This window comes from Procambarus clarkii, chromosome 22 (assembly GCF_040958095.1).
Source record: "Procambarus clarkii isolate CNS0578487 chromosome 22, FALCON_Pclarkii_2.0, whole genome shotgun sequence".
Taxonomy (NCBI): Eukaryota; Metazoa; Arthropoda; class Malacostraca; order Decapoda; family Cambaridae; genus Procambarus; species Procambarus clarkii.
In genome coordinates, this window is record NC_091171.1 from 18,781,792 (window position 1) to 18,807,902 (window position 26,111).

At 42.7% G+C, this 26,111-nt stretch overlaps 1 protein-coding gene across 1 annotated transcript in view; it reads right to left on the reverse strand.

Moving 5' to 3' along the window:
• Uqcc1 (Ubiquinol-cytochrome c reductase complex assembly factor 1) overlaps positions 1–24,749 on the reverse strand; it is a 47,316-nt gene extending 22,567 nt beyond the window's left edge. The window contains exons 1-3 of the mRNA XM_069329506.1: positions 24,564–24,749; positions 7,502–7,786; positions 5,250–5,322 (exon numbers count right to left, since the gene is read on the reverse strand). Of these exons, the coding sequence (XP_069185607.1) occupies positions 5,250–5,322; positions 7,502–7,780 (352 nt within the window). The 5' untranslated portion in view covers positions 7,781–7,786; positions 24,564–24,749. The remainder of the gene's footprint in view (positions 1–5,249; positions 5,323–7,501; positions 7,787–24,563) is intronic.
• Positions 24,750–26,111: the final 1,362 nt, after the last annotated feature.

The window sequence follows — 26,111 nt, forward strand, 5'->3', positions numbered from 1 at the left end:
TATAATCTTTTCAATACTACTTTATGCTTTACAAGCTTGGCTACATACAACCTACAAGTACTAAAGCCAAGGGTGTATGTGAGTGCATTATTTGCAAGCACACAGAATGAAGGAACAGGAAGCGAAAATTTATCTGTACCTGGTGCACTGAGAGCGAAATCGTGCTGTGTACCATGGACTACTTCGTTGATTATTACTCACTTCTGAAGTACTGAGTGTGTAATACAGTGTGTTACTGTGTAAATTGTGTGTGAAACTGTACATAGTGTAATTTTAGTGAATTTTTAACAGGTAATATTGCGACAATAAACATTTATTGTGGACACATTACTGACACATGTATCACAGTTCCATGGAACATTATGAATGTTCTACTGTATACATATTGTAAAGGACACAAATATGCATCATATACAATAAAAAAATAAAAAAATAAAGCAGCATTGGAAATACATATTTTTTTTTTTTTTGTTGAGATATATACAAGAGTTGTTACATTCTTGTACAGCCACTAGTATGCGTAGCGTTTCAGGCAGGTCTTTGGAATACGATCCCCGCCGCGAAGAATCGTTGTTACAACCAAATACACATTTTACTGTTGAGTTAAACAGAGGCTACAGTTAAGGATTTGCGCCCAGTAAATCCTCTCCGGCCAGGATACGAACCCATGACAAAGCGCTCGCGGAACGCCAGGCGAGTGTCTTACCACTACACCACGGAGACTGCTTGGCTCCGGAGACATAAAACAAATAATTGAAAATATATTTGTGGCAACACCCGGTGCTTGAATGGCCCGCGTGATCATGTCTGGGCAATTCACGCACTGGTGACCAGGCCCTGATGACGTCACAGCGCACTTGTCCACGTCCCTACAGCCAAAGTAAGTGGAATTTTATATTTATTTTTACATAGACATGTTCAGGGAAGGGAATTTATCATTTTACGAAGAAAAAATAATTTTTTGGGAACACTATTTCATGCGCACCGGGGAAATTTCACAATAAACTCGGCGCAGCACGGTGCTTAACACTTTCGCCCGGGCATGACACAGCATTGCGTCATCCATTTACTGTCGGTAATCTTAGGGATGACGCAGCATTGCGTCATCCACTAAAAACATTGCCAAAAATCAGGTTTTTATCCGATTTTTGGGGGACTGTTTGGTAACTGTCAACAAGCTGAATGCAATCTGTGACTACAATACAAACATGAAAGGTGTTGATCACTTTGACCAAATGATCAAATATTATCACTTCATAAGGAAAACTCACAAATGGATGAAGAAAATGAACATCTATTTTGTGCAAATGGCTATCTACAATGCTTATGTGATGTACAACTGCTACACAAAAAATGCTAAACTATAATACTACATATACTAAAATACTAAATACTAAACATTACTAAACATTTTTGGGCAGGAATTGGGAGTGTAGCTGGAAGGCGTCTGGGCGCTCACTCGCGGTTAACGCATGGCCTGTCTTCAACTCGTCGGTGGGTGATCAACCGATGATCAACCAGGCTGTGACTCATACGTCAGGCTGCGAGCAGCCGCGTCTAACAGCCTGGTTGATCAGTCCAGCAACCAGGAGGCCTGGTCGACGACCGGGCCGCGGGGACACTAAGCCCCGGAAGCACCTCAAGGTAGCCTCAAGGTAGGTGGGTGGAGCGTGACCAGGTTTTTTATTTTATATGCTAATGTTCCTGTAGATAATTCTATTGCGAACCCATTGATACCAAAATGAAAGACCTAGGACGAAAATTGAGGTGACCAGAGTGAAAAGAGTGAACACATTTTATCGCTTTTACGCGCTCCTGGGTAACTCGTTCGCACTTTCTCTGTTTGCTGCGAGTAATTAGCCGGGCTTTTGGAGTTTATATGCATTTAGTGCTGTAGAGAATTCTATTGCGAACACAATGATACCAAATTTAATCTCGTAGCACGAGAATTAAGGTGACAAAGTTGAAGAGAGTATACACTTTTCAGAATTAACGCGCGCTCCCGTGAAACGCTGGGACCCAAATCGCACAGTTGAGGGGTGGCGCGCGGGGCACGCCAAAGTGTTAAGCATAAACATTGTTTGCTTTTAATAGAACAAGTGAAATATTTGCTTCTGAATTTCAGTTGAAGTTTAGTCTGCTGCTATGGAATCATGAAAGGAGGGATCTAAACTGGTGATAGGATTTCCATGTTCACTAAATATCTGTCAGTTGGGTCATCATCATTGCCACAATATATATAGCTATAAGAGAATATCAGTATGTACTTTTGTCTCTGCCTGCTTGAGGTTGGGAGGGGAAGAGGGCACATGCCTGGAGTTTGCCTTAACAAACTATACAGGGTGACTGGTCTTTGTCTGGGGATGGTCATAGTTGGGGTCGAGCCCTATTCACTCCCTTTTCCGCCATTGCATGAAATGGAAACATTACACTAATTTCCAATCTCACTAAGATTCATCTAATATATTTCCTACATGATGATTAAAGGTTAGTTTCACTTATGTAGTTTATTGACGAAGAGTATTTAGTGAAAACAGTTAATATAGTACTGTATCATCCTTTGCAGGTAACACTAGGATTTGCATGAGAGTTGACAATATAGAGGACACGGCAAACCTTCAAAATGATGTAAATGCTGTAAGGTCTTTCAATGGGCCACAGAAAATAATATGAAGTTTAATGAAGATAAGTTGACCATACCACCAACCAGGTCTGGTTGTAGACTGGGTCTCGGGAACATTGATTCCTGGAACCAACAACAGGTAGACAATAACTAAGGGTGGTGGTGGGTGGAGTAGGGTTGGAATAGTGGGGGGAGGTTGGGGGGGGGGATGGAGAAGGTGACGGTTAGGAAAGATGGTGTAGGAGAGGGAAGGTGGTAAAGGATGGGGAAGGTGATGAAGGATGGGGAAGGTGATGAAGGATGGGGAAGGTGGTGAAGGATGGGGAAGGTGGTAAAGGATGGGGAAGGTGGTGAAGGATGGGGAAGGTGGTGAAGGATGGGGAAGGTGGTGAAGGATGGGGAAGGTGGTGAAGAATAAGGAAGGTGGTGAAGGATGGGGAAGGTGGTGAAGGATGGGGAAGGTGGTAAAGGATGGGGAAGGTGGTGAAGGATGGGGAAGGTGGTGAAGAATAAGGAAGGTGGTGAAGAATAAGGAAGGTGATGAAGAATAAGGAAGGTGATGAAGAATAAGGAAGGTGATGAAGAATAAGGAAGGTGGTGGTGAATAAGGAAGGTGATGAAGAATAAGGAAGGTGGTGGTGAATAAGGAAGGTGATGAAGAATAAGGAAGGTGATGAAGAATAAGGAAGGTGATGAAGAATAAGGAAGGTGGTGGTGAATAAGGAAGGTGATGAAGAATAAGGAAGGTGATGAAGAATAAGGAAGGTGATGAAGAATAAGGAAGGTGGTGGTGAATAAGGAAGGTGATGAAGAATAAGGAAGGTGGTGAAAGTAATAAAGCATCAGTTATGTAGTAATAAGGCACCAACAAATCATCCACAGAATCTCCCACCACTTCATAAGACTAAGTGTACCATGCTTCTCACAAGTTGTCCTATATAAAAAAAAATCACACCCTTTTGCCAATGCCTATTATTATTATTATTATTATTATTATTATTATTATTATTATTATTATTATTATTCCAACACAACCTGTGTATTGTTCACACTGAAATACCATTTTTCACAAACTCAATCATCTTATGTGCCCATAATCATCTCAGCCTCTCTCTTCTTCCACTACCTTGAAATTTACTAAGATTGGTGAAGAGTGGTACTGGTATTCAGTTATCATCCATTTGTTTAACATGGCCTGACCATCAGGCACACTCCTCTCTCTCTTACAATTTATCAACTTTTCCATTCCATATCTTTCAAAATACATTACATTTTTATTGCCTACTCTATTCTTCAAACACTATACATACTTTCTAGATTATCAATTTTTAATTTGCAACTTCTAGGTTTTTCATGTTTATGCCACGAAAAACAAAGACTTGGCAGGAGAAATGGAAATTGAAAAGCATGTGTGGTGTTGAACTATCTTAATGAATAAAATCAGCGTTGAATGTAATGAAACGCCATTTTCTGGGTGAGTTCCAGAGGCTCCCCGGAGCTATCCATGACTGATATGGATAACCTAACTATTTTGCATCAGTCAATGTGGGTGGAGTTCTAGGCCTACCAGGGACCACAAGCCAGAATCTGGCCCCCTCAGAGAGGCATGAGGAGCAATGGCCCATAGAATGCACATGTGATTTGGAGCATTCTATATCTACCATCGACCGGGACAGGCACCCAGAAAGGTAAGCACCACAAAAACCCCTATTCTGGTTAACAACGAAAATCGTCAAACGAGTGGACAGAACTCCCCAAAAGAAAAATGAGCAAACAAGCATGACGTCACACGAGCCGTGCCGCATGTCTGCACAGGGAGAGGGAAGGGGGAGCCCCAGACCCCCGCGCCGGCGATCCCCACCCCAGTTCCTCGGCTGATGGGATTGTTTTGCTAAGGCTCTTTTTCTGTTGGCATTAGCCTCTGGGAGTCGTGTGGCAGAGCTTCATGCTTTTCTCCGGCACTAACTGCTTTTTTACGCCTAACAATATTTAAAAAAAATTTACACTTAAATTCTGTTGTATTTGTTATTAAAGTTGTAGATGGAAGTAGCTTACACATCATCCTTCAGTACATTCCTCGTGTTGACTACCAATACAAGATACGTGCACTGTTTTATGTTTCTAGCTTCTGCCGATGATCTTTTGTCCTATTTTTACTCAATATAAAGAGGCTGTCCTTAGCAATCTTGTCAAGGTATATAGACTCATTAATTTTTATCTAAAAAAAAAGTCTGTTAATATGTCCAAGGATGGAGGCCAAATGCTTGCAGTTAACCTAACATAACAATCCTTGTGATATGTAATTGCATGGGGTGTTATAGGGGGGGTTGGGGTTGACTTTCATGCCCCTCTTCAAGTAGGATTGGCACCTACAGTATTACTAAAACTAATGACTCCTATGAAGTCTGAAATAAAGGCATGGGTTTTCACAGTTTTCTGTTGATTTTTTAAGTTGTTCATCACATGCTCAATGCTAAGGTTCATGGTACAGCTAAATGATGATATGCACAAGATGTTAATGAAGATTTATAAGCATGACTGGAAACATTTTCCCATAAATATGTGAAAAATAACAAAGGACTTAAAGCTCAAGTAATGAATACACATATAATAAGATGAGTCTCACCTCTAAAAAAATCAGATGCTAAAGCTCTGTCACAAGCATTTCCATAGAGCAGATATCCTGATCGCTTTAATTTCTGAAAGTAAATTAGTAACAGTATAATAACATGAGAACAGTACACAGCAGGGCAATTTATGCAAAAATCTTATAATTCCTGCACATCATCCTCAGAGTTAGTCATATAAATAATGTCCAAAGTATCCACCAATCACTCTTACTTACACTTTTTAAGGTTAACAAAGACTGAAGTCTCGAAACAACTAAATAACTCTGCAAAAGATTTATGAAGAACAAGAGACATTCAAAATTAGTGCAAAACTCATAATACTGAATGCCACCACTAGGCAGCCTGGCTCCTGCATGCAGCCATCTTCCCTTATCAGTTTTGAAGCTGATGAACAGCCCACCAACAAACTGACTAATCTTATAGGGAGTGTGTCAGGGAGCAACCGAGGCTCATCCAGAAGGGGATGATTCATTATATTCAATGCTGGGTTTCTAAAGTAAAAAGCAAACAGTCCTTTCAGGAACAAGCCCAAGAATACAACTGGCACTTATCCTGAAGCAGCAGGACCTGCCACATCTGAAAGACCTGAGAACAACTGTCCAGCTGACATCAGCATAAGAACTGATCTGAATTGATGAGAAGATGGCTTCATGCAGGAGCCAGGCTGCCTGGTGGTGGCATTCAGTACTGAGTTTCATGTTAATTTTGAATGTTTCTCTTCTTCTGTGTGAATCATTTGTAGAGTTGTTAAGTGGTTTTGAGGCTTCAGGCTTTGTTAACACTACACAGTTGTCTGTAAAGCTTCGCTGACTTTCTAGATGCTTTTTCGGTGTGGTGGAGCATATCCCATGCTCTCTGTGCCTTTGTGAGTTGGGTCAGGTTTTGGGTCTGGTTTCTGGTAGGCCAAACAGACCTCCTATGTCTGATGTGACCCATTTGCTTGGAGCAATCTCAGCGAGATAGCTTCAGGAAGTCACTGAGGCTTCCTCAGAAATCTAGCATTGAATGCCAAAATGCCTCAGTCGATTGGGTTCCTCGGTGGCTCCCCAAGGTATCTGTGTAATACTCTCAAAATACACCAGGCTCTAATGAATCACAAGTGTCTACCAGCGACCAGGACCAAAATCTGCCCCCCCTCCCCCCTTAATAAAAGCAATGGGATGTTTGGGGATACAATATCACCACAGAACCTAAACAAAAACCTCCAGAAAGGTAGAACACCCTAAATTATGCAACTATATGGACAAACGTGCAACCTTGATGTTAACTCTGCACACAATCATTGCCTAGGTCCAATCACTAGTTAGTAACACTCACTCGCCAACTGATGGCAGTTCCAATGAGCCAAGAGTCCCAGATAGCCATCCCATTCATTCACATTTCTAGTACCATTGCCTCTGGCTGCCCCACTGTTCTAAGGCCATCAGCCTTCAACTGTTGGCTTTCTTTTTGTACTACAGTATACCTAGTGTAATGGCATTTGCTTTTGTTTGTTCACTTCAACTTCATGTTTTTTTTTTCCAGTCACTCTCTTATGTATGTGCTCTGTTTCTTTATTTGCCCCAGTTGTACATGCTTTCTTAAATTGCCGCTGGCATTGTCCCTGCCTTCGATCACATCTGATCCTATTGCCTTAATAAGGAGTTGTAATGTTTACATACTTTCATCCTCACAATTGTAATGTTTACATACATGTGACACCATGACATGATTCCACAGGAAATCTAAGCTTTAGAAGAACAAGGAAATTAGTGAATATAATAGAAGAACACTGAAGACAAAAATGGGAAATGATGGAGGTGGCTTTTGTGGTACTATACACCTAATGGTACAGTGGTACAATCAAGTACTATACACCTAAATATTTAAATACCTATTTACAAAAATTCTGTACCATGAATGCTTGTGTGGCAACATCCATAATCATCTTTATAAAACAGAAAAATAAAATGTACTTAATGTAAAAACGCCTTGACCTAAATTTTGGCTGCCAGAGATTACATTGCTGAGCAATTATGGGAATTTAAGCATTCACAGAGGGCTCTAGATTATCAACTATTAATTCAAAGCCGATTTATGCAAGCCTATAATTACCCTATGAATGTTAAAGAAATAACACAATACATACAGTACAGGACTGGAATCATGTTAAATTAAATTCATATAAATGTTAAAATAAGAATGTCACAATTTAGAAAATAATACTGTATTTACAATACCATATACGTACAGGAGTATGGATACTTACATATTTTGAATAATCAAACCATCCTATCTTCTTCAGCATTTTCTTTAATCTTCCTGGTTGTTGAGTGGCCATGGTCACAGACATTTTAGAGAGTTTTGGTGTAAAGCACAACATTCGTTGAAACTCTCGTAATGGCTCATTTTTCTCTAAAATATTTTGATAGCCGAGTCTATATATGCAAGCAGTTCTGTACGATTGCTGGTGTGTTACCTTTAGTTCATTATTACATATTCTTCTGAATCTTGATGAGAGATGAATAATTTTATTTTGTTTATTCATTGTTGTCTGAAAGAAAAAATAACAGGAATTAAACATAACTTGTTGCAATAACTTACCCAAAATATTTTGCCAGTTTAATTTTATTTACACATTAATAGAAAACAAACACTGTGGACCATAGACCATTAACCAAAATCTCTGGTTAATAACCATTAACTGAAGCTACCATCTTTGATGTAGGTGCCATCAGTTATGGAATTCTCTGGCCTACCGGGGAACCAGAACCTGGTCCCCTCACAAAAGTGCAGGGAGCCATGACATTTATAGCTGTGCAGTATCCCGCGCCTCACCAGTGACGAAAACTACCTCCTACCTAGAGACAAAAAAGGGCAACAAAACCCCAGCTGACCCCAAGGGCGGCCAAGTACTGAGCAGTAAAAGACACAGTGGAGGTAGATCCTAAGGAGACTTGTGGAAGGAGGCCCCAAGCCCCAAGGGCAGTATTTACAGGGCACCTAACGAAGGGAACCCTAGGCGCATGCAGACCGAGTACCATGGAATATTACTCCTGGCTCTCACATCACCTGTAGCGACAGCCCACACCACAAGGCACAGAACTGAAACAAAACAGGAGTCAGAGGCACATGACTTCTCGAGAATCACATCAGCCTAGAATCATCGGTTGGATCGCCGGCGCGGGGGTCTGGGGCTCCCCCTTCCCCTTCCCAGGGAAGGAGGGGGGGGGGGGGGGGTTTGCACAGACGGCGGCACGGCAACATGATGACATCATCCTAGTTTGTTAATTTATTTTGGCGAGTTCTATCTACTCGTTCGACTTTTGGTAGGAATAATTTCACCAGAATAGGGTGTTTGTTTTGGGGTGCCTACCTTTCTGGGTGCCTGTCCCAGTCGGTACTCACCTAATTGCTCACCTAATTGTGCTTATGGGGGCTGAGCTTTGTCTCTTTGGTCCCGCCTCTCAACTGTCAATCAACTGGTGTACAGATTCCTGAGCCTACTGGGCTCTATCATATCTACAAACTGTGTATGGAGTCAGCCTCCACCACATCACTGCCTAGTGCATTCCATTTATTAACTACTCTGACACTGAAAAAATTCTTTCTAACGTTTCTGTGGCTCATCTGGGTACTAAGTTTCTACCTGTGTCCCCTTGTTCGTGTCCCACCCGTGCTGAAGAGTTTGTCTTTGTCCACCCTGTCAATTTCCCTGAGAATTTTGTAGGTGGTTATCATGTCTCCCTATACTCTTCTGTTTTCCAGGGACGTGAGGTTCAGCTCCTTTAGCCTTTCCTCGTAGCTCATTCCTCTCAGTTCCAGGACAAGTCTGGTGGCATACCGCTGAATCTTCTCTCACGTTGTCTTGTGTTTAACTAGGTATGGACTCCTGGCTGGAGCTGCATATTCCATGATTGGTCTGACTTCTTGGTTTCTTATTTCTTGGTTTCTTAGTTCTTATGTTGGCCAGTCTAGCATATGCCGCTGATGATATCTTTTTGATGTGGGCCTCTGGGGACAGGTTCGGTGTGATATCAACCCCCATCTCTTTCTCTCTATTTGACTCTTGCAGGATTTCACCTCCCAGATGGTACCTTGTGTTCAGCCTCCTGCTCCCTTCGCCTAATTTCATTACCTTACACTTTCCTGAGTTGAACTTTAGCAGCCATTTTCTAGACCATTCCTCCAGTTTGTCCAGGTCATCCTGTAGTCTCTGTCTATCTTCATCCGTCTTGATTCTTCTCATAATTTTGGCATCATCAGCAAACATTGAGAGGAACAAGTCTATACCCTCCGGAAGATCGTTTACATATATTAGAAACAGGATGAGTCCAAGTACTGAGCCCTGTGGGACTCCGCTGGTGACATCTCGCCACTCTGATGTCTCCCCCATCACCGTTGCTCGCTGTTTCCTGTTGCTTAAGTACTCCCTTATTCACTGGAGCACCTTCCCTTTTACTACTGCCTGTTGCTCCAACTTTTTTACTGGCTTTTATGGGGTACTGTGTCAAAGGCTTTCTGGCAGTCCAGGAAAATGCAGTCAGCCCACCCTTCTCTTTCCTGCCTAATTTTTGTTGCCTGATCATAGAATTCTATTAAACCTGTGAGGCACAATTTACCATCTCTGAACCCATGTTGGTTGTGTGTTACAAAGTTACTTCCCTCCAGATGTTCTACTAGCCTTTTCCTCACGATCTTCTCCATCACCTTGCATGGTATACAAGTTAGGAAAACTGGCCTGTAGTTCAGTGCCTCTTGCCTGTCACCCTTCTTGTATATTGGGACTACGTTAGCTGTCTTCCAACTTCCTGGTAGGTCTCCTGTTTCCAGTGACCTGTTATACACCATAGAGAGTGGCACACTTAGTGCTTCTGCACCTCCCTTTAGTATCCATGGTGAGATTCTGTCAGGCCCAACAGCCTTTGTCACATCCAGCTCCAGCAGACACCTTTTGACCTCATCACAGGTGAAGTCAAATTCCTCCAAGGTTGCTTAGTTTGCCTCCTCCTCATTTAGTGCAGGGGCTTCTCCTTGTTCTATTGTGAAGACCTCCTGGAATCTCTTGTTGAGTTCTTCACACACCTTGTTATTCTGTGTATCTGTTCTCCCCTTTTTTCAATTTCATCACTTGTTCCTTCACTGCTGTTTTCCTCCTGATGTGGCTGTGGAGCAGCTTTGGTTGGGTCTTGGCTTTACTCGCTATGTCATTTTCATACTGTCTCTCTGCTTCCCTCCTCACTCTGAGATACTCATTTCTGGCCCTCTGGTATCTCTCCCTGCTCTCCGGTGTTCTCTTATTTCTATAGTTTCTTCATGTTCTTTTACTCAGTTGCTTCGCTACCTTGCATTCCTGGTTGAACCATGGGTTTTTCTGTTTTTCGTTTTTCTCCTTTTGGACCAGGATAAACCTGTCTGCAGCTTCCTGGCACTTCTGGGTGACAAAATTCATCATGTCCTGCACATTCTTGTCTCTAAGTTCTGTTTCCCATGGTATTCCCCTTAGGAAGTTCCTCATCTCGTCATATTTTCCTCTTCGGTAATTTAGTTTTTTCCCCTCCGATCCCATCCTTGGATAGGTTATCCCTACCTTCACTAAGTACTCAAAAGTCAGTACACTGTGGTCACTCATTCCTATGGGGGCTTCAACTTTGACTTCCTTTATTTCTGACTCATTCAAGGTGAATATAAGGTCGAGTCTAGCTGGTTCATCATTGCCTCTCACTCTTGCGGGTTCCCTGACATGCTGGCTCAGAAAGTTCCTTGTTGCCACTTCCAAGAGTTTAGCTCTGCATGTATCTGCACCACCATGTGGATCCCCATTCTCCCAGTCTATCTTTCCATGGTTCAAATTGCCCATGATTAAAAGTCTTGAGCCATTCCTGCAGGCAACTGAAGCTGCTCTCTCTATTATATTATTGGTTGCCATGTTGTTCCTATCAAACTCCTGTCTGGGTCTTCTGTCATTTAGGGGAGGGTTGTAAATGACTGCCACTATTATCTTAGGTCCACCCATTGTTATAGTTCCTGTTATGTAATCTCTGAACCCGTCACAGGCCGGAATTTCCATCTCGTCAAAACTCCAGTCCTTCCTTAACAGCAGGGCCACTCCTTCACCTTCTCTCCCTTCCCTCTCTCTTTCATTACTATATAGTAGTCCTTTGGAAACACAGCATCTGTTATGACTGCTGACAATTTTGTTTCCGTGAGTCCTATTACATCAGGGTTTTCTTCTTGCGCCCTTTCTGCCAGTTCACTTGATTTATTGGCAGAAATTCTTATTCACTTGAATAAGATTTATTCACTTGATCAATGTTTGAGTACATTACCTTGAAGCTCACTTTCTTATATCCTATTTCACCTCACTCCCCACAAGTGTAGGAAGTTGTTCCATTGCTTCTTGGGTAGGCTCATCCTCCTGTGAGGTAGTTGCCAGGGATTCAGGGGGAGGTGGAGTGGGTGATGGTGGGCTTAGGTCTTGCTCAGGCCTGCTTGGGTCAGGTAGAAGTCCTGGGGGTGAGGGGACAGGGATTGCTTGGGGAGAGGGCATGCCCTCCTGTGGTGTAGTTGACAGGGGTTTGGGGGGAGGTGGAGTGGGGGATGGAGGGCCTAGGTCTTGCCTGGGCCTGCCTGGGGCTGGAAGAAGACCAGGGGCTGGGAAAGCAGGGGATACATTCGGAAGCAAACACAGAATGCTCCCAACCACAGGGGGGGTTTCAATAGGCCATTGCTCCTCGTGCTCTCGCTCCTCCTCCTCTCTGAGGGGGCTGGGTTCTGGCTTGTGGTCCCTGGTAGGCAAGAACTCCTAGCACATTGATGCCAGAAAGTTATACATACCCATTCAGCCTGGATAGCTCCGGGGAGCCGACGAGGCTCCCCCCAGAAAATACTGTGTTACAGTTGTTATTTACCTTATTGTTGGAGTTATGTCCATTTTGAATTCACGGAGTTGTGAATGATGTACAGTAAATATGTACTATACTGTATTAAGTCATTAGCACTGTATTGATAAAGAGTTCTGCTGTGTGTTGAGTATTACAATAGTTTATGAAAACTATTTTACACTAAAATTACTGTACTGCAACCATTATTTTAATATTAACACTATGTACTTAAATTTAACACTTATTCTAACTGTACACTCCACACACGATGTCTTAGATGTTTGCATCAGCTTTGCTGGTGCTTGCTGCTGCTGTGCTTGCTTCAGCTGCTTCTGAGCTGGCATTGGCTGCTGTTGTACTGGTGCTGGGTACGGCTGTGCTCGTGCTGAGAACGGCCGTGCTCGTGCTGGGTACGGCCGTGCTCGTGCTGAGAACGGCCGTGCTCGTGCTGGGTACGGCCGTGCTCGTGCTGGGTACGGCCGTGCTCGTGCTGAGAACGGCCGTGCTCGTGCTGGGTACGGCCCTGCTCGTGCTGGGTACGGCCCTGCTCGTGCTGGGTACGGCCGTGCTCGTGCTGAGAACGGCCGTGCTCGTGCTGGGTACGGCCGTGCTCGTGCTGGGTACGGCCGTGCTCGTGCTGGGTACGGCCCTGCTCGTGCTGGGAACGGCCCTGCTCGTGCTGGGAACGGCCCTGCTCGTGCTGGGAACGGCCCTGCTCGTGCTGGGAACGGCCCTGCTCGTGCTGGGAACGGCCCTGCTCGTGCTGGGAACGGCCCTGCTCGTGCTGGGAACGGCCCTGCTCGTGCTGGGAACGGCCCTGCTCGTGCTGGGAACGGCCCTGCTCGTGCTGGGAACGGCCCTGCTCGTGCTGGGAACGGCCCAGCTCGTGCTGGGAACGGCCCTGCTCGTGCTGGGAACGGCCCTGCTCGTGCTGGGAACGGCCCTGCTCGTGCTGGGAACGGCCCTGCTCGTGCTGGGAACGGCCCTGCTCGTGCTGGGAACGGCCCTGCTCGTGCTGGGAACGGCCCTGCTCGTGCTGGGAACGGCCCTGCTCGTGCTGGGAACGGCCCTGCTCGTGCTGGGAACGGCCCTGCTCGTGCTGGGAACGGCCCTGCTCGTGCTGGGAACGGCCCTGCTCGTGCTGGGAACGGCCCTGCTCGTGCTGGGAACGGCCCTGCTCGTGCTGGGAACGGCCCTGCTAGTGCTGGGAACGGCCCTGCTCGTGCTGGGAACGGCCCTGCTCGTGCTGGGAACGGCCCTGCTCGTGCTGGGAACGGCCCTGCTCGTGCTGGGAACGGCCCTGCTCGTGCTGGGAACGGCCCTGCTCGTGCTGGGAACGGCCCTGCTCGTGCTGGGAACGGCCCTGCTCGTGCTGGGAACGGCCCTGCTCGTGCTGGGAACGGCCCTGCTCGTGCTGGGAACGGCCCTGCTCGTGCTGGGAACGGCCCTGCTCGTGCTGGGAACGGCCCTGCTCGTGCTGGGAACGGCCCTGCTCGTGCTGGGAACGGCCCTGCTCGTGCTGGGAACGGCCGTGCTCGTGCTGGGAACGGCCGTGCTCGTGCTGGGAACGGCCGTGCTCGTGCTGGGAACGGCCGTGCTCGTGCTGGGAACGGCCGTGCTCGTGCTGGGAACGGCCGTGCTCGTGCTGGGAACGGCCGTGCTCGTGCTGGGAACAGCCGGGCTCATGCTGGGAACGGCTGGGCTCATGCTGGGAACGGCTGGGCTCGTGCTTGGAACAGCTGGGCTCGTGTTGGGTACTGCTGTGTTCGTGTTGGGTACTGCTGTGCTCGTGCTATCGGATTGATATACGTTATATTATTCTGGGGCATTCGTCAGTTCGAGGTCAGCCTACCGGGGACCATAAGCCGGAACCTGGCCCCTCTCAGAGAGCCAGAGGGAACAATGGCCTATGGAAACCCCCTTGTACTTGTAGGCATTCCATGCCTGTCATCGACTGGGGTTAGCACCCAGAAAGGTAGGCATAACAAAACAGATCCCACATGGCAAGAAAAATTGCAACCGAAGACTGAACAGAGAGGCAGAACTCCCCCAACCTAAAGAAACCAGCAAGCGTCACACACTGCCACCACACCGCTTGTCCGTGCAGCCCTCCCCTCCCTGGGAGGGAGAGGCGGGAAACCCCGAACCCCCCCACACCGGCTACTCACACCTCCAGTTCGGAGGCTGAGCATCAAAACAAAACGAAAAAATGCTGACTGGAGGAAGGGTGCTAGGGAGCTAGGAAGCCTTCGGGCTCACCCAGAAAATGACGTTTCATTACATTCAACTCTGGCTTTGTGACAATGAACCACCGGAGAGCAGTCCAAATGGAGCCGTATCGTGGATCCCCGAGCGAACTGAACCCTCCGTAGTGACAACCAAACCGCCCCAACTCATAAGAACATATGAATAAAGGTAACTGCAGAAGGTTTATTGGCCCATACAAGGCAGCTCCTATTTATAACCATCCAATCTCATTCATATATATGTCTAACCTATGCATGAAACAATCAAGGGATGCTACTTCAATTATGTTATGTGGTAATTGGTTCCACAAATCAACAACCCTGTTACCAAACCAGTATTTACCCAAGTCTTTCCTAAATCTAAACTTATCCAATTTATACCCACTGTTTCATGTTCTGTCTTGTGATGATACTTTTAATAATCTATTAATATTCCCTTTGTTATGTCCATTCATCCACTTGTACTCATCTATCAAGTTATCCCTAATTCTTTGTCTTTCTAGAGAATGTAATTTAAGTTTTGTCAATCTTTCTTCATATGACAGGTTTCTAATTTGGGGGATTAACTTTGTCATCCTACACTGAATGCATTCTAGTGAATTTATATCCATTCAATACTACGGCGACCAAAACAGAACTGCATAACCACTGCACTGTGCACCTGATTTTGCCAAAAACATTTTAGTGCAATTGTAAAGGACATATTTTTGTTGTTTTTATAAATTCAGGTAAAGTTAGTATCAAAATACAGTGGTACCTCGCATAACGAATTTAATCCGTTCAATGTTCGTCATGTGAAACGGACGTCATACAAAACGAATGTCCCCCATGTAACCAGTGTGATGCACTGTGTTTAATGTGAAATTCCCCCAGTGTGCATGACATCAAATGTTCCTCAAAATATCATTTTTCTTTGCAAAATGATAAATTACCGTCCCTGAACATGTCTATGTAAAAATAATTACCAAATTCCACCTACTTTGGCTGTGAGGGCATGGACAAGGTGCGCTGTGACGTCATCAGGGCCTGGTCGCCCGTGTGTGAAGCTCCCAGACACGGTCGCGCAGGCCATTCAAGCACTGCGAGTTGCCACAAATATATTTTCAAATATTTTTTCTATGCATTTCCAATGCGGTTTTATTTGTTTCTTTTATCGTATTTGATGCATATTTGTGTCCTTTACAATATGTATACAGTAGAATGTTCATAATTTTCCATGAAACTGTGATACATGTGTCAGTAATGTGTCCACAATAAATGTTTATTGTCACAATATTACGTGGTAAAAATTCACTAAAATTACAATATGTACAGTTTCACATACTATTTACACAGTAACACACTGTATAACACACTCAGTACTTTGGAGGTGCGTAATAGTCAACGAAGTAGTCCATGGTACACAGCACGACTTTGCTCTCCTTGCACCAGCTACAGATAGATTTTCGTTTCCTGTTTCATCGTTCTGTGTGCTTGCAAATAACGCACTCGCGTGCACCCTTGGCTTTAGTACTTGTAGGTGGTATGTAGCCAAGCTTGTAAAGCATAAGGTAGTATTGAAACGATAATAGGAAAAGCTCAATTTGTAAGGTAGTCTTGAAAAGATCGCTTTGTAAGGTCCCACACAGGAAGAGATTCAGCTAGCCTCAAAGTGTCCATCAGTCAGGAAGAGATTCAGCTAGCCTCAAAGAGTGTCCATCAGTCAGGAAGAGATTCAGGTATTTTTGAAAATATCAATGAACAACATCACCATGGAAGCCGCTAACACTGTTCATCTATGCTATTTGTATCAGATGCATCATCAATGAACACAGAAAACGGTTCATCTATGTATCATCTATATAAATTCGAGATGGCAAGGGTGGGGCTCAGAGCTACAACTGGATACGCTCGCTGTATCATCCTCATAGGTGCTGTATGACTGGCATCCGAACGTTGTGTTAAGCCCTTATTGCGCCTAGCTTCACCAATGTTATGACCCTTATGTTCTTCAAACAATAGGGCCTGAATTGCACCGACTGAGCGCAGTCTTTTAACACCGTGTGGGACAGGTGTTTGAGAGCCAGAGGCACGTGTGCCACGAATGGTTGCTCACGCAGTACTAACCCAGCCAGCAGCCCTAGTCTTTCATATTCGTTATAGCAAAAGGTTCGTTCAGTGTTTTTTGGGTAGGCTGCTCCATTATGACAATCTTTCTTTGTTTCAAATGTGTTCCATTTGTTTTGAATTTGTCACTTACGTCTCAATAATGGAGCAGCCTACCTGACAAACACTAAACGAACCTTTATGGCATTTGTCGATTTTTCAAATTGTTTCAACAGTTCTTTTATTTTTTGTTTTTTTTTTTTATTTAAGAAACATGGAGCAGCCGACCTGTAGACCACCGAACGAACCTTTTTGACATTTGTACTGGTCTTCAAAATTCTTCATTTTTTTTATTATTTACGTTTTTTGTATGTAAGAAACATGGAGCAGCCTACCTGCCGACCACCGAACGAACCTGTTGCTATAAGACAAATGAAAAATAAATATTGAACACATTTGAAGAAAGGAAAATGTCATAATGGTTTATTCAGTGTATGTAAGGTAGGCTTCTCCATTATTGAGATGTAAATGACAAATACAAAACAAATTGAACACATTTGAAACAAAGAAAGATTGTTATAATGGAGCAGCCTACCTGCCGAACACCGAACGAACCTCTTTGACATTTGTTGTATATCAGACATTTCATTTCTTTTTTCCTACAAAAACGTCAATGCTTTGCAACATCTCAGCAGTCACCCTTTTATATCCCAGCATCATTAGCATCTTTAAACAAGAACAATATAATTTATGTGCATAGTCGGAGGCGTCTTAGAATGTGCAAGAAGCAGCGCGACCCCACCATGTGGTTTTGACGTTACTCAAACCAGCGTTCGTCATACGGGACGATTTGACGCTGATCGGGCCGTTCGTTACCCAAAATGTTCGTCTTTTGGGGCGATCGTTATGCAAGGTACCACTGTATTTCCAAACTCAACTATTTTCTTTTCAAAACACAAAGAGTAATGAGCACATTAACCCTTCAATTGCGCATTGCATCATATGATGCTTTGACTGACTTGCAGTAAATTGCGCTTCGCATCATGTGATGCTTTGGAGTACTACGCAAGATTTAAACGGCCCGCGGATACACGGGGTTCACCACACCTTCATCAGGGCTCTTGTAAACAGACGCCATTTTTAAAAAAAATCGTGGGCCAAATTCCCGGGTGTGAAGGGCCTCGGTATTGAGAGAGCAACCAAGCCTGACGCACGCAGCATGAGCTCACAGCACTGCTGTTCAGCTTGTGACCACAGCATCGCCTAAAAATGCCATAATATACTTGTTTATGCTATTATGTAGCGATGATATTATTACAGAAGACCCCTGACTGTGATAAAACTGACCAGGGTTCTGATAATAGCAGGATTGTGGTGATATTTAGCCCTGTTCGCCATGGAGGGAGGAGTAATGCTGTGGGAGGGAGGGTAGTGGCGATGTCTTCTGACTGTGTGTGGCCACCTTTTATTGACTGCACTCACTATACCAGCTTAGTGGTTCGCTATGGTGAACACAAATGTAGATACTTATATATAACATGTGTATAGAGGGTATAAACAGCAAGAGTAGGTTGGGAGCCGCCATTTTGGTGAGGGAGGTGGCGTCGTCTGTGTTGTTTACTGGTTACCACGGTGGTCTTTGGTCACCATACCAGTTTACTTGTACAAGTATGGTGAATAAAACAGGTAGATATTTATATATAATGTGTGTATATAGCGTAATAACACCACATAGTATTGTTGGAGGAGAAATATTAATGCGTCTGGCCTTGAGGGGGGCAGGCATCAGCTGACTGTGTGAGGTCCTACGTCTTTATGCCTTTACTCACCATACAAGCTTAGATGTACAGTTATGGTGAACAAAACATGTAAATACTTATATATAATGTCTGTATATAAGAGCAAAAACAGTATTGTGGGAGGAGAATGTGGGTGAGTCAGATGACTTGAGGGAGGGCGTGAGTGGCTGGCTGGTACACGGCGGTCACTCCTCGTTACTTTTTGACTCATAATAGCAACTTAGTGGTTTGTTATGGTAAACAAAACATGCAGATATATAACCTGTGTATATAGTGTAATAACCGACAAAGTATTTGTTCACTGATTGATGAACATAATTGAATCAACAATATGCACACCATATTTATGAGTACAGCGATGATTCACTCATTTTATTATATAAATACTGTATATCAAACTACACACTATTGAATAATATTACAGCAAAAAAACTATGAAAAATCAATCAGAGACATTGAAATAATTAGGTAATTATCTCTTTGTGGCAACTCCGGCCTGACAGCTGGCGATCAACAGACCGCCTGGGACGCACGCTGAGTCAGCTCCTGTTTTTTTGCCAGACTTCCCCGCCCTATAGCGGGCAATATATGCCACTTACAATTTTTGTTATTATTTTTCCCGTGATCAGTGAACACAAATTAACAGGTTAGGAAGAAAAAAAATTTTTTTTTTTTTTTTTTTTGGTATGCGCCTGTGGGTGTCAAATGGTATATAGCCATGCGCCATTTAAGGGTTAAAGAACATTCAAATATAGCCTAATTAAAAAAAATAGCAAAACTCTCAGAGTGCCTAAAGGTGCTTTGAACAGTGCAGTGGATAATCTAAATGGGGCCTAACCAGAGCACGATATAGCTGAAGAACACCACCAGGTATCTTATTACTAACGCTTCGATAAATAAATCCCATAGTCCTATCTGCCTTATTATGAACATTTACGCATTGATTTTTTGGGTTTTAAATTATTATTAGTCATAACTCCCAGATTTCTTTCACAATCCGACTTTGCAATCTCAACACCAGGTAGCTCGTATCTTGTAACTACGTATCATCATAACCTAGCCTCAAAACCTTACATTTGTCAGCATTAAACTGCGCCTGCCAATCTTTTGACCATTTCAAAACCCTATTTAGATCGACTTGAAATGATTGTGAATCTTTTTCCCCAATTATTTCTCTTCCGATTTTTGTATCATCGGCAAATTTGCAAATACAGTGGCAGCTCGACTTACGATTGCCCCTACTTACGATAATTTCAAGTTACGATGTAAATTTCATCGAAAAATGCGACTCGACATCCGATGGTGTTGTCGACTTACGATATTTGTTGGTACATGTTCGGGTCGACTGTGCGCGTGGTTCCTGGTCACGCGGCCGACCTGCCTAAGTTTACCACAGCTGCCCGCTTAGTGACGATCGCGCCTATAAGAAATTTCGCTTTTGTGGTGATTTTTTGCATTATGAACATTAAAGTAATTATTATATATCAAACCATGAGTCCCAGGAAAGTCAGTAGTAAGGCTCACATATGAAGATGGTGTGCGGGTTGTTGGACTGGCTAGGCAGTACAACAAATCTCAGTCAACGATATCCACCATACTAGCTAAGAAAATGGACATTATAGGTGCTAAAGTGATGCATCATTACAGACAAATGTTAAAACGAAGGGAAAAACAAATGTCTCTTGACAAATTTGTAGTGAGACAAACAAGCACTGAACCACAACCAGGTCCTAGTGGTATTCAGGCAAAACGTAGGAGAGAGAGTACAGCATCAGGCAGCATCACTGCCTGATGTGATAATGGAAGGGGACTCCCCTTCCAAACAGTAACAACTCTCCTCCTCCCCCCTCATCACCATCTTCCATATGCCATCAAGAGCCCTCCATAAAGGTAAGATAAACTTAGGTACTGTACTGTATTGTAGTTAGAAAAAAACATTGTATTCAGTATAAAATGTATTTGAATGTTAACACTTTCGCGCTCTCCGCAAAGGTCACTCAGCCAACCGAATGTGCGCGTTGCGTTTTATCGCTTAAGCGTAAAAACAAAAATGTGTATACTCTTTTTACTCTTCTGACCTTAGTTCTCATGCTACGTATTTCATTTTGGTACCAACGTGTTCGTAATAAAATTCTCTAGAAGAACATCAGTAAAAAAAGTCACGAAACGTATAGGGATACCAGCACCAAATAAATAACTACGAAGATGACTCGCCGTGAGCGCCCATCAGCAACAAAATGTTTTTACTCTTGGGATTGTAATCACCTCCACACTTGTTCTACAGCGTTAATTTTGGTATCAATGGATTCGCAATGAAATTCCCAACACGGTGATATGAATATAAGCGTAGAATAATGATTGCGGCCCGCCCGCAAGAGTGTGGGAACTGGTGAAATTGTTACCCGGTATCGGTGACGGGACGACGCACGGCGCTTTGAAAGTTTATACTTATTTCACTCTCATGACATTAATTTTCTATGTACGTCATTCATTTTTGCGTCAATGTGTTCGCAATAGAATGTTCTATGTGCCCATAGGTAAAAAATATCAACAAAGCGTAAGTTAGAATAGCGCCAAATATAAAACAACGCTGGAACATATCAGTGAGCGTCAAACACACACGAAATGTTTTTACTTTTGTTATGTTTGTCAAGTTTATACTTGATGCACACAGTTATTTTTGGTTGTATATTGATCGGAATAAAATTCCCTAAACAGACATATGCATATAATACATGATATGGGGGAAGCATTACCAGTATAAACGGCTAAAGTCACCCACCTGCAACCCGTTTGGGACAAAATACCATTTGATCGAAGTTATCCACACCTTTCATGAACTTATTGTACCATGCAGCCTAGTGGTGAGAAAGAGAGCCTCATAGCGCGCAGTTTAAAACAAACCCAAAGTAAATCGGATAAAAATTGAATTTTATACAAATATTTTAAAAGTTGACATAACTTTATGTCCACTATGCGTTTACGTTAGACGAAACCGGACGCGCCGGCGCGTTTAGATAGCGCGAAAGTGTTAATATTTTGGAGGGTGGGGAATGGATTAATTCAAATCCCTTTATTTCTTATGGGAAAAATCGCTTCGACTTACGATATTTCGACTTATAATCCATCTCTGAGAACAGATTAGCATCGTAAGTCGAGGCCCCATTGTACTGTACTGCTGCTCAAACCTGAATCTAAATCATATATATATACAATGAATAACAGAGACCCCCAGGATAGAGCCATGAGGCACTCCACTTACAGCATATTCCCACTCTGACTTAACCCCATTTATACTAACTCTGTTTCTGTTGGAATAGCCATGCCCTAATCCAAATTAATATAGCACTCCCAATACCATGAGCCTCTATCTTTTTAATCAGTCTTTCATGTGGCACTGTATCAAAAGCTTGTGTCAAGGTACGCAACATCACAAACCTTACCAATATCAACTGCCTCAACTATGCTGGAATAAAGTGATAGCAAATTTGTTAAACATGAACGGTCATTTGTAAAACCATGTTGTGAATCGTTCTATTAATTTATGTTTTTCAAAATGAAGACGAATGGTATTTGCAATTACAGAACTGATTCAAGTAACTTTCCCACAATAGACATTAAGTTAATTAATTGGCCTATAGTTTGATGCAAATGATCTATCTCCTCTCTTGAAAATTTGGACCACATTAGCAACCTTTCACGATTCTGGCACTCTACTGGACTCTAATGATTTATTAAATATGGTTATCTTGAGATGATTTCAAGGCTTTTTTAGTGTCCCCGCGGCCCGGTCCTCGACCAGGTCTCCGTCCCCAGGAAGCAGCCCGTGACAGCTGACTAACACCCAGGTACCTATTTTACTGCTAGGTAACAGGGGCATAGGGTGAAAGAAACTCAGCTCATTGTTTCTCGCCGGCACCCGGGATCGAACCCGGGACCACAGGATCACAAGTCCAGTGTGCTGTCCACTCAGCCGACCGGCTCCCTTGGCAGACAATGGCTTGCAAAGCTCCTCTTTGGATTCTTTAAGCACCCTGGCAAACACTTCATCTGACCCTGGGGATTTGTTTGGCTTGAGTTTCACTATTTTTCACTATTATTTCTAGTCTGGCAGCAGGATGCTGCTTCTGGAAACTTTCCTTATTAAGACTACTCAATTGCACGGTCGATGGAGCTTCGGCCTCACACGTGTCCAACCTACGTCCTTTTCAAAAGTAAAACCAAGAAGTACCTAATTTCATCCTCAGTTTCCTTTATTGTGCTTCAAACTCGAACTGTTTCTTGTGCTACCCACTGCCCAAATATTAGTAGAGATTCTTAAGACATAACTTCACCAGTGTAATCACCTCCATGTGCAGGCGATGAGTCACAATAATGTGGCTAAAGTATGTTGACCAAACCACACACTAGAAGGTGAAGGGACGACGACGTTTCGGTCCGTCCTGGACCATTCTCAAGTCGATAATCACCTTCATAAATTTATATTGTAGTTGTATGTTGATGTAAAATTTTGCTACAATGTTCCATACCTTTTCATGCTACAATGTATCATACCTTTTCATGCTACAATGTACCATACCTTTTCATGCTACAATGTACCATACCTTTTCATGCTACAATGTACCATACCTTTTCATCTTACCTGATATATTAGATAAGGACCTGCCCAAAACACTATGCGTGTTAGTGGCTTTGCAAGAATGTAAAAATACCAATCTTATGTAATCTCACAAACCCTTTGTACCTTCTTGTAAATAAATTATTATTATTAATATTATAAACTAAACTAACTTGTTATAAAATATAACAAAATTTAACTCTGCCCATTCTATCCCAGCCTAACATAACTCAACCTAATCCAACTTAACCTAACTATAAATAATAAATACTGTATATAATAAATTTGTATTTATGTAAAATTACATACATATTGAGTTACAAGCAGAATGTTGGATTTCTAGAAAGAGCTAGTATATACTGTGCCTAAAGCCACTAATATGCACTATGTTTTGGGTAAGATGTGGGGAAAATAAACTAAAAAACTAAAATTTCAGACTAATTGAGATCAAAAGAATGAATTGAACTGAAGAAGAATAAAGAATGACAATAATTAAGTGTTGAATTAACACCAGGAATTGCAACAGAACCACAGAATGTAATTTTTAATAAATAAACAGATGGACTACAATTTTCTTAAGTTTATACATGGCAAATATCAGCAGTTTTACAAGTTAGTCATTAATCAATAATGTTTTATTATATCAAGACATAGGTTGACATTTAGGTAGTAAAGTATTCCGTTGTACTTGGGGGTTTTAGGGTTATAATAAAATAGGTAAAATATTTATTGTAATAGGACCCATTATCACCACACCAGAAATAAATATATCTTTGATATCCCCAGGGTCAAACTTAATCTGTGTAAACACACTATGCAAATTAAGGGACCTAGTCTATGGAACTCACTCCCTAGTGAATTGAAAAACTGTAAAACTTTTGCCTTATTTAAAAGCAAAACCAAAAAGTACCTAACTTCATCTTCTTAGTTTCCTACACTGAGCTTTAAATTTGCTCTGTATCTAGTGTTACCCAATCTCCTAATTTTTATGTAATATCAAACAACCTTATCATTGTGTTCATTGCTGTCTTCTTTAATGTGCTAGCCATATGCTGTATTGTGACTACCAATTTTTGTCAACTACCATTCAAGCTGTCATTGCAACCAATCTTATATTGTTTCTGCTGTATTGTGCCTACCAATTTTTTTGTCAACTACCATTCAAGCTGTCATTGCAATCAATCTTAGCTACCTATGTGCTTTAATATACTGTACCTACAATTTTCTCTCATCTTTTTTTCATTTCATGTAATCTGTTATCATTTTTTGTCTATAATTTTTGCAAGTATTTACCTCCTTAAAATTTTCTTAGATTAAGGACCTGCCCGAAACGCTGCGCGTGCTAGTGGCTTTACAAGACTGTAATTACCATATTTGTATCCTCACATTCCTTATGTACATTCTTGTATATGCATAAATAAATAAATAAATAAATAAATATTGGGAGTTTCTATCACCAGTCTTTATTAGGGTTAGGTGATCTGCTCTAGACTGCAGACCATATTTATCAATATTTTGGTCAACTGCTACCCCTGGGGGCCCGGGCTTATCCTAACCCCATTATATGGTACTCCTATACCTTGTTTAAACCCTAACATGCTCCCAATCGTAACAAGTATGAATACTTTACCACCTTTATTGAAATCGTTTCAGTAACAAGGAAACGAGCTATGTTCGGAATGATTGTGAAAGATTTTACCTCCACGGCCTTGAAACTCGAGCGCCGCGACCTTACCCAATGATTCGGGGATTCGTAATTACAAAATAACCAACTGTTGGCTTGACAAGAATGACAGCTATGCCCACTGGTCGTTCCTGGCCGGCGATCTCCTGTATGACGACACGTGAAAATTGTTGTTGTTAGTTCAATGATCGCTTCTCTTGCTGTTAAAATGTTTCCATTTTCTATGGTTAAAACTTAAGATAATTAAAACAATAATAATTGTGGGGTTTATATATAACTAATTTTGTGGGGTTTAGATGTAGCTAATTTTGTGGGGTTTAGATGTAGCTAATTTTGTGGGGTTTAGATGTAGCTAATTTTGTGGGGTTTAGATATAATCAAGTTAGCTATAATATAATATAGTATAATTGCTGGGTAAATTATGAATATTTTACAGCTGCTTTGATGACTTGTTTTATATTTACCTGATAGCCTTTAACACTAGTGTCCTCGACGAGGTCAGGAAGCCGGCGGCTTGTGGACGGTCTCTCTCCATTTGCCTTGGTAATCTTTTTCCAGTTTTATTTTAAAATTCAAGGGTCTTGGCATTTACGGATTTGGCGGGTAGGCGGTTCCATGGGTTTATAACTCCGTGGGTGAAGAAGCATCTCCTGTTCTCAATACTACACTGTGGCTTGTTGAGCTTGAAATCATTGCTCCTTGTTTGTGTTACATCCGACTAACCTTTTGAAGAAATTTTCCGGAGAAACGTCCACTAAATTTTTCAGCATTTTAAGTTACCATAAGATCCGCCCTACTGTGCCTGATTTGTAGTGCTGTTAGGCCTGTGGCCTTCTGATTAACGAGTTGACTTGGCTCTGGAATTATTTTTGTTTCCTGGTGTTGCACTTTCTCCAGAGCAGCTATGTCCTTCTGAAGAAGTGGTCTCCATGCTTAGAGATGGGGGGCCGCACCAGTTAGTTTAGTTCATTTATTATGCACCCCATACCCATCCCGTGGGCGGTAGTAGCTTGTCAGAACCCCCCCCCCCCCCTCCCATTTGCCCTGATAATCTTTTCTATTTGATAATCATATATACCTCCACGGGGCAGTTCAGAGTAAGTAATTATCAAAGAAGGCACCAAGCCGGGAAGCTACGTAGCCCTATCAAATGTGCGGAATAATCAGAGGGCGCTAAATATCACCGAGGATGCCAATATGAGAACAGAAACGCATAAGGCGAACGATATCAAAAGTATCCGATTCCCCAAGAATTCTATCAAATGACAAGTGACCGCGGGGGAGGGTCGGAAAGCAAGACATGCTGAAAGTCAGGCCATTCAACAGGGATATGCACAACTGTAAGTAATCCACCGCTTCCCACTGGATGGGGGGGGGGCGGTGTGCAGGACAAACATATCAATTGTGACACTAGCTCTTCACACATGTCAGTTTCTTAACTTAGAAACTGTACTTGTGGTCGATCTCGAACCCATTAGAGAACATATGAGTTCTGAATAGTGCGAGTTCTGAACATTTGAATCGTGTTTTTTCTGCCCGAAACACTTTGCGTAATAGTGGCTT